The 9,757-nt window shown below is 35.8% G+C and overlaps 1 protein-coding gene and 1 non-coding gene across 2 annotated transcripts; one reads left to right on the top strand and one right to left on the bottom strand.

Annotated features, from left to right (window-relative positions):
- The first annotated feature begins 909 nt into the window (after positions 1-909).
- Positions 910-7,283, top strand: LOC113062366 (NADH dehydrogenase [ubiquinone] flavoprotein 1, mitochondrial-like). The gene is made up of 11 exons (XM_026232180.1): positions 910-979; positions 1,840-2,018; positions 2,096-2,178; positions 2,536-2,706; positions 2,872-3,055; positions 4,842-5,031; positions 5,330-5,542; positions 5,642-5,808; positions 6,227-6,308; positions 6,399-6,544; positions 6,734-7,283. Exons 2-11 carry the CDS (start codon positions 1,845-1,847, stop codon positions 6,809-6,811), a joined length of 1,488 nt encoding a protein of 495 aa, XP_026087965.1. The 5' UTR covers positions 910-979; positions 1,840-1,844; the 3' UTR covers positions 6,812-7,283.
- Positions 7,284-8,619: 1,336 nt separating this feature from the next.
- Positions 8,620-8,692, bottom strand: trnam-cau (transfer RNA methionine (anticodon CAU)). The gene has a single exon. It is a non-coding gene; the product is annotated as a tRNA-Met (tRNA).
- Positions 8,693-9,757: the final 1,065 nt, after the last annotated feature.

Genomic DNA, 9,757 nt, shown 5'->3' with positions numbered 1-9,757 from the left:
GCTTTCCGGATCAACACTGAGCACTTAAGAATCATGCACTGTAAGAAAAGATGTCTGCTAACTGAAAGACATGGATGAGCTTGAACATCTCCCCATTGTCCTCTTAACTTCAAATTAAAGTATTAAACAATATGAGTCACATAATCACTGATTAAACTCATTTCCGTTTGGCCTGAGCCCTTTCTTGTCTGTAATAATCGGTTATGATTTGTTTTCAAATGTGCTATAAAATATATGTATTTACTTAGGAGCAGATGATATATTAATGTTAGATTATGTTTTGTTAGTAACATCTCTACTCTTCTCTGTGGTTGGAAAGAAAAAAAGAGATATATATTACCCCACATAATGTGTCAAATTATAGAGATGAATGAGGAGTATTAAGGCAAAACAACTGAGATTTTGAATATTAATGTTAATTTGATGTCTTTCATATGCCAATATATTATTAATGTATATTATTAACTGATAAATACAGTCACTGTGCATAAGTCTACATACTGTTTGGTAGAATATATTACGTTTACCAGCTTAATGTGCCATTATTATTTACGGGGAATTACAATTTCCTTTTTTTAAATTCTTTTCATACTAAACACTAAATAAAACTGCACTTCAAACCAAATTAAGTGGTTTGTACTATTTATAATTGGGGAGAAATAATGAGACTATGAAGTAACGTTATTTGACTAAGTAGAAATATTATTTGAACAATTAAACCAGACTTAAAATTGTATTGCTAGATAACGGAATATCAAATGAAGTATCTTAAGGTTGACACATATATCAGTGTTTATTTTATTAATTTATTAAGGGGTATTTAAAGGCTTTAAGGCTTTATTTTACATTAACCTTTTTTTTTATTTTACATGCAACAGCGCCTCTACACACAACAGGTCAAACCCGTTATTACATCCGGGTCTGGCGCTATATTCCTTCCGCTTACATTTTATAACGCTGATCCAGGGAGATCACGAAGGTAAGCAGCGGTTATGCTTTATTGCTCGATTTTTCTCATTTTAATCAAGGTTTGCGTTCTTTTGTTGAGTTTTTCAGTTTTTGACAACCTCATATACCTTCTTTAAAAGAAATTCAAACAATAACGTCGTGCAATGTCGCAAGTGACATGATGATCGTGGAGGTCACTGTGGAGTTTAGCTTGTGTGTTTATGTAATGATGTTTAATATAGAGGCTCTCTTTGATCTATATGGATGTGTGTTTATTGCCGCAGCTGAACTATTTACACTTTCCATCTCTGCGTTAACTATTCTCTTGTCTGAAGTTTTGATGCATTTTGAGGGCTTTTTAGTTCATGTATGGATTATGGTACATTGTTGAACCTCAAAAGTTTGTGTTGTGAATTAATTTTATTTGCTATTATTATTTTGGGATGTTCAGTTCTTCCCCCCCCGGTCGACGTGTTCCCAACAAACATGCAAACATTTGATTTTGTGAACATTTAATGCAACGATAACAATAGAAATCATTTTTATGTTGTTGTTTTTTTTTTTTTTTCAATCATTAGTAATTTTATGTATTTTTAAATTTTTTGTATTTCTATTTAATTTCATTTTGACACTTTATATTAAACATATTTCAGTTAGTTGCAAAGGCAACATTTTAGTTGTCGTAGATTTTCCCCCCCAGAAATTTGTATCTAATATTTATATTAAATTAAATTTTAGCTTTATTTTAATTATCAAAAACTATTTTGAATAGTTTTAGTTTTAGTTAATAATAATGGATCATAACGACTGGAGTTGTAAACAGTGCACATGTGATACAGCTTTAGTGATGAGGGGGACTTTAATGCTCTTTGTACGATCCATCTCTTTCAGGTAAGATGTTGTCCTGTCTCGGTTGTCCCGTTCTGAGCCGGGTTCTCACCAATGGGGCTTCACGTGCCCCGGTTGCTGTGGTTGCAGCTGGTGCATCACGCTCTTCTGTAGCCATCAGCACTGCCTCTCCCCCAAACCCCATGACACCGGTGCGATACAACAGTAGCACAGCTCAACAGGTGACTAGTTACTCAAATCCACTCTCTGCATAAGTAATGATCAATGAAACGGGCTATAATCAGTATGTTTCCCTTAGGAAACCCCAAAGAAGACCAAATTTGGACCTCTAGCTGACCAGGACAGAATATTCACTAACCTTTATGGACGTCATGACTGGAGGTAAAAAATATGAAATTGTGTTATGAATTATATCTAAAGACAGGATAAACTTACTATTGAAAATTCCCTATTTGGTATGGAAGGTAAAAGAAAAGAAAAGAAGGTAATCATGACTTTTTATCTACAGTTCAGACTTTTCTCCTTAAATTGCAAGTTCACGTCTCACAATTCAGACTTTTTCTTTTTTTCTCAGAATTGCAAGTTTTAGATCTCAAATTGCGGGCTTCACACACACACACTCCATAACTCCATATTAAATTCTGCATATTAACTTCCTTTGTGTTTGTATACATAGATATGATTGTCACCTCACCATAATGCTTGTTTTAAATGTGATGAATTGTTCATATATCTCAGGCTGAAGGGTGCCCTGAGGAGAGGTGACTGGTACAAGACCAAGGAGATTTTGGATAAAGGAGTGGACTGGATCCTGAATGAAGTTAAGGTCTCAGGGCTGCGTGGCCGAGGAGGTGCTGGATTCCCCACAGGGATGAAGTGGAGCTTCATGAACAAGCCCAGTGATGGCAGGTAGTTTACATATCAACAATTACTGGGTTACATGACAAAGTCACATGACTCTGCAAACGCTGATGTAAATTCTTAGCCAGTGGAACTACATTTAGCCCTTTTCATTAGGATCAAATCAGGTCACACAACAGCATACAAGTTTCTTTCTTTTTTTTACCCTCTCAGGCCTAAATATCTAGTAGTGAATGCTGACGAAGGAGAGCCCGGTACCTGCAAGGACAGAGAGATCATGCGTAATGATCCCCACAAGCTGATTGAGGGCTGTCTGGTGGCTGGCAGGGCCATGGGAGCACGTGCAGCCTACATCTACATCCGAGGAGAGTTCTACAATGAGTCGTCCAATCTGCAGGTGAAAAATAAAGGATGTGATCCCTCGTATACCTGTAACAGAATTCATTTTAAGAGACAGGAAGAAAGATTGTTTATTGCTAAGCTACATTACAGAACCTAATAAGCTGCCTATAGTGGCATCATAGACATGCTTCTGATGTGAAGCCTGCAAAAGACCTGAATAATGAATAGAATACTGATTAATAAATCAATTAAAATATTAAGGATAAATTCATTACTAAATACTAATGTTATAGCTTTATTACATTACACTACCATTTAAATTTTTTTGAAAGAAATAATTTATTTTAATTTATTTCTTTGCAAGGATGCATTAAACTGGACAAAAGTGAGAGTAGAGACATTATAATGACAAATGTAATGTTTCAAAATATATATCAATTAAATGCTGTAATTTAGAACTCTTTATTCATCAAAGAATCCCGTAAAAAATGTATCATGATTTCCACAAAAATAATATTGTTTTCAAGATTGATAATAAGAAGAAATGTTTCTTGAGCACCAAATCAGCATATTAGAATTATTTCTGAAGGATCATGTGACATCGAAGGCCTCTAGAAAATTCAGCTTTGCCATCACAGGAGTAAATTAAATTTTCAAGGATATTAAAGGTGCACTAAGTGATTTTTGAAAAACACCTAGTCCCAATACACACTCTCAGCCAATCAGTGGTAAGGGGCGTGTCTAGTAATCGATGTGTGACCACACCAGTAATACTGGCATAGCCTGGAAATCGGCAAACTGTGGAACCACACAAATAAGAACCATAAACGTTTATTGCCCAGCCAATATTAGAACATTTTTAAAACGAATAAGAAAATAAAACAGGCCTAAATAAATTACACAGTTTAAATAAGATAAAACCATATATATAATATAATTTTTAATTATAGTGTATGCTTTCTTTTAAACTAAATTATTATAATTATTGTTTTTTACTTAATTCAAATAAATATTTTAAGAAAAAACGAATACTTTAAAAAAAGTAAATGACGTTGTCATGGTGGGAAAGTGATGTAACCGGTGTCGCAGCTTAAAACCGGTTACACTGTCAACACCATCTATCACGACAACCCTAACGCCCGTTTCACACATACTCCGTCTGCAGTGCGTATGCGTTGCATATTTTTTTACACACCCATGTTAACGGATTCCAGCGTTCACACTGCACGCGCTTGCGGTCCATCAGTGCGTTCCAGGAGCAGTGCTTCTGCAGCAGTGCAGCGATCGTTTACGTACCGAGTCTATTTTTGCTGTGCTGCATGCGCTGAATTAAAGTGACAGCGCATTGTTGGAATATGGATTGATATGGAAATGCAGTCATTTCATAATAAATGTTTACTAATTAAAGCTACTGTGATTTCACATGGGCAACACATGGGTTTTGGCTAGATTTAAAAGAAAAAATCAACTTTTTTAACGGACTTATCAAAATAGGGGAGGTCCTGTTGGGGTATAACTGTTTGTTTTGGTGCTTTCAAATATCAACATTGTTTGGCAAAAATCGAAAAATCGCTTAGTACACCTTTTAAAATACAAAATAAAATAAAGTAGAAATCATTATTTACTATTTTTAATAGAAATAATATTTTGCAATTTTATTATATTTGGGGTTAAATAAATCCAGCCCTGGTGGGTAAAAGAGACTTCTTTCAAAAACATAAAAACCATAATCTTCTTGTTATTCAGAGGAATTAATTCTGGAGAAAATGTGATAGAATGTACTACACAGTAGTAAAGGGAAGTAATGTATTGACCTCGTGTGTTTATGTGCTTACTCTCAGGTGGCCATTAACGAGGCCTATGCAGCAGGGCTGATTGGCAGGAACGCATGCGGCTCAGGATATGACTTTGATGTGTTTGTGATGCGCGGTGCAGGAGCATACATCTGCGGAGAGGAGACGGCCCTCATTGAGTCCATCGAGGGAAAACAGGGAAAACCTCGTCTGAAGCCCCCTTTCCCTGCTGACGTGGGTAAGTCAGAATCAAACAAATTCTATTTTTTTATTAAAGTTCTTGGTGTATTATTTATATTATGTTACATTTTATTTTCTATAATGCTGTTTTTCCGCCGCATGGTACGGCACTGTAAGGTTCCCTTTTGGGGGGGGTTTTCACTGGGTACAGTACTTGTACTTGGTACCTGGTAATTTTTTTTTTTTTTTACTAGCACCTTGGTTCTAAGTGAACCGTACCATATATATAATGTATAAAATAAATGTTACATTTTACTTAGAATGACCAGTTACAAATTTGACGTGTTTTTTTGCAGGTGTGTTTGGCTGTCCAACAACCGTTGCTAATGTTGAGACCGTAGCTGTGGCACCGACCATCTGCCGTCGCGGTGGCACGTGGTTTCTGAGTTTCGGCCGAGAGAGGAACTCTGGCACGAAGCTCTTCAACATTTCAGGCCATGTCAACAACCCTTGCACGGTGGAAGAAGAGATGTCCATACCTTTGAAAGAGCTGATAGAAAGACATGCAGGTAAGACATCATTCCATCTGTACATGGAAAGGTTTGTTCATGGTCTAATCATGTGTGATCTTAACGATTATTGAGCCTTTATTGATATGATCTCTGTAGGAGGTGTCCGGGGTGGTTGGGATAATCTTCTGTGTGTTATTCCTGGTGGCTCTTCCACACCACTAATCCCACGCCACGTGTGCGACACCGTTCTCATGGATTTTGACGCCCTCATTCAGGCCCAGACCGGTCTTGGCACAGCTGCACTTATTGTCATGGATAAATCAGTAAGTTGATTTGTAAAATAACTAGGGCTGTGCATTTAACGGGTTAATTTGGTGTGATTAATCATGGAAAAAATGAATTAAAATGATTAACCCAGGCCCAGACTTGTATTTCATCTTATATTGCATGCAGTTGGTGACAAACATGATTCAGAAAGATGAATGACAAAGACGAACTCTTTTAAAACCCATTAATCTCAAACCATTATTAATGCGATTCTAATTGCGGGGTAAATGCATTCATGCCACCTCTGTGAAAATATACCTATGTTCTACTTCATGTTATGCCCACATTGTAGCCTTTAAATGTAATGTGTAATAAATCTGATTAGCATTTATATTATTTAAAAGGTCATTTAGAAGACCTGTCTGATAATTTGAGTGTTTGACCATTTGATCACACAAGTTTTCCCCTTCATAGACTGATGTTATTCGAGCTATTGCCCGCTTGATTGAATTCTACAAGCACGAGAGCTGTGGGCAGTGCACTCCATGCAGAGAGGGTAAGAAACTGCAGATTTAACAGTATTTACATGTATAGTTTGTTACATTACAGTGAATATTTACCTGTCTGTCTCTTCTGGGCCCCTCAGGAGTGGACTGGATGAATAAGATGATGTGGCGCTTTGTGAAAGGCGATGCACAGTCAGCAGAGATTGACATGATCTGGGAGATCAGCAAGCAGATTGAGGGCCACACCATCTGCGCTTTGGGAGATGGAGCTGCATGGCCAGTTCAGGTAAAGGCAGAATAGTTGTAATTTATAAATATTATTATTATTATTATTATTACATTTTTTTTTTTGAGAATCCGTAGATAGTTTGATTCAAATAGAAAAAATATTTACAAATATGTATCCACGATTAATCTAAGCCGTCATAAATGTTTTAACTGAGAATGTATAATATGTATATTTCTCTGTTCTCAGGGATTGATCCGTCACTTCCGCCCTTTAATGGAGAGCAGAATCGCAGACTTCAAACAGAAACAGCAGGCACATGCTTGAACGCTTCATATCTGCGTCTCTCGCTCATCTAGTCACTTCTAGTTATTTAAGCAAAACTGTCACGGTCTCTCACTCGCTGATTGGTGAACTGCTGGCATCCTCCATTTGCTTCTCTTACATATATCAGGGACATTAAATAAAAGTCTTGTGGTTCTTTGAACACTTTTTGCAAATCTATCCCACCGTGATGATAGGTTCAACATCACACTCCTGACTTGTGATGCATTAAAAAAAGAGTGAAAACTGTTTGAGCAGATGCATCACTCATATACAGTGACTGAGTAAAGGGTATTGGTTGATGTAATTGTTAAATCCCATTATGAAGTTTATGCCATTTTTCTTGATAAGAAAATTTTACACTGTATAAATACTTATTTGTGGAAATAATAAAGAGCCTAGAACTTGAAACAGTGTTTGTTAATCTGGGGTTAAAGGAGAATGTGCTGTAATTTATAGAGCTAATTGATTATAATTGTTTACAAAAGTCTCCAAAAATATGAAACATGTCTTGTAGCATCCAACTCCTTGCTGTGTGGAAGGATGAACTGTTAAAGCAGGGTTATGGAAGTTCTGAAGGGTGGAGTCAGTATAAACATCCAGCTCCTTTCATCATTCTTCAATGAGTTTTATGTAATTAAATGTGTGATTTTGGTGCTTCTCACCAAAATGTAATTTCAGCGCTGCAATAAAGTCATTCATTGTGTGGCAGTGGACCAGAACTGTTTTGTTCAGATTGCTCAACACTTCTACTCTTCATAATTCGTTTCGGGCAAAAATATTATTTTTATTTATGCTTAAGCTCTATTGTTTATTGCAGTTGGAACCTCATAATAATTTGAATAAGCCACATAAAACCAAACATTAACACAAAGTTTAGCCTAGAAGCAAGTGGAAGGCACATATTTACTTTAAAAACTGTTTTTGGCTTGTCAAAGTAACATTTTAGCATAACAGATATAATGGCAAAGCAAATTTATCCAGGTCAAAAAATATTTAGGATGCACTTTGGTGATTTAACAACATATAAAACCACAGAAGTGATTTAGCTAAATATTAGCCCAAATTGGTAAACTATGAGGCAAATTGAGCCAGTATTTTAACTTACCCCACCATAAGGCACTGGAGTTCAGTAAAATAATTGATATTTTAAAGTGATATAATGCAAAAGGTTTAGTTTATCAGATATTTCCATATTATTTGTAGTTTATTTGATAGGGACAAAGTCACCAAATCCTTCTCTGGTAAGAACCAGAAGATGAGTTTCATCACACTATAATCATGTATCTGACATACCTGATTTTTTTTTTTTTTAACTCAATAAACTCTGTGTTTAGTCTGTTTTGGGGGAAGTTACAACTTTGGTGTTCAACATATTTTTTCAGAAATGTAAACAATTAAAGATTTGAAAATACATTTTTTAACTTAATTTGGTTGGTTTTATGTTAAGTTAGCTTTGAGAAAATAAATATGACTGCTCATAAAAGGAAATGTAATTATTAAATTAGTATAAGAGAGGTAAGTTATCTTTTAAAATTTCACTTGGGTTTGAATCAGATGCTGAGTTTTCAGCCAGATGGTGCATCTTACCCACCGACTCGGGTTAATCTACCCCTAACCTGGGGCAAATTTGGCCATGGGAACTATTTTGTTAAAAGTGATTTCTCTTCATCAAATAATTCGATTATTTAAAAAATTCTCAGCTCTTTCATAAAAAAAGATTCAGTTCGTGTTTCCTTACTTTGAGCTTTATCTTACGAAAATTCCTAATAATTGTTCTCATTGCTCTTAGCGAAGTTAAAATGTTGCCTTGCCCCGTGTGAGGCTCGAACTCACGACCTTCAGATTATGAGACTGACGCGCTGCCTACTGCGCCAACGAGGCTGTGACGACACTCCTTGCAAAGGCTTCTGGGAAAAAAAGATTCTAACCCCCCTTTTTCGATATTTCTTACATATTTTATTTCGCGAGAAATGCCTACTTTGAATTTGTTTACGTTTAAAAAAATTTAGCTTGAAAAAAGAGCCTTTGTTGAAGCCATAGAAGCATTGATTAACCAATAGCTCTGCAATAGCTCTGTGGCGACCCCTAACGGGAGCAGCCGAAACAGAGATATGTAAAAACATTTTTTATTATCTACTGGTTAATTATCTACAAATGACAAAATATTTATTAAGACTTCATATTGTTCACACTTACAAATAATAATGTGGTTTCAAAAAAATAAAAATAAAAATAAATAAGAAAATCTATTGATTCCAGAGGATGTAATTTAATTATATCATGTCAGTAGTCAAAGAACTACACAATAACTAACCATATGAAGCCTACCTTATATATGATTCATTTCTAAGACCTCTGCATTATGAGCATGATCAGGTTTTTCTTGTACACAATCTACCACATGCCTTCTGCTCTCTGACTGATAATTCATACCTAGTAAGTAAAAGCCTAAAAAAGGTATCAGTTTGTGGTGCACTTTTCTTTTTGCTGTGAAAATTTCAATGATTTTTATAAGGAAAACCTAAGAACAACTTTTATAATGCGGGCAATATTTCAATAGTAAAGTGCCCCTATTATGGATTTTTAAATATAACGTTTCATGCAGTGTGTAAGACAGTTCTAAGTGAATGAAAACATCCTGCCAAGTTTTAAAATTGAAAGTGCACCGTGTCTCTCAAAAGAAAGAGTCGACTCTGAATCATTGAAACGAGCCGTTTTTAAAACGAATCCCAACGCAAGCCGTTTACATCAACAAGAAACATTAACATTGCTTGTTGGTCTTTTCGCGTTTGTCTAAATGAACATTCTAATTCATTCTTTGCCACTAGGCGCCGCTGTTGGAGCGGTAAAATCAGCGGTTTCCCTGGTAACGATGTACACAAAGCAGCACTGCGCTCACAAACTCTGCTGTCTATGGCTTTTATCAGGCATTACAGTCATGATGAA

This window comes from Carassius auratus, chromosome 44, assembly GCF_003368295.1.
Source record: "Carassius auratus strain Wakin chromosome 44, ASM336829v1, whole genome shotgun sequence".
NCBI classification, from domain to species: Eukaryota; Metazoa; Chordata; class Actinopteri; order Cypriniformes; family Cyprinidae; genus Carassius; species Carassius auratus.
This window is presented reverse-complemented; position numbering and strand designations above follow the sequence as displayed.

What these genes read in the sequence shown, in the direction of transcription:
- LOC113062366 (XM_026232180.1), top strand. Translation starts at nt 1,845, where the DNA reads ATGTTGTCCTGTCTCGGTTGTCCCGTTCTGAGCCGGGTTCTCACCAAT. An exon ending in TATGGACGTCATGACTGGAG is followed by an intron (nt 2,179 to 2,535) that starts GTAAAAAATATG and finishes CATATATCTCAG; the next exon opens with GCTGAAGGGTGCCCTGAGGA. An exon ending in CCCTTTCCCTGCTGACGTGG is followed by an intron (nt 5,032 to 5,329) that starts GTAAGTCAGAAT and finishes GTTTTTTTGCAG; the next exon opens with GTGTGTTTGGCTGTCCAACA.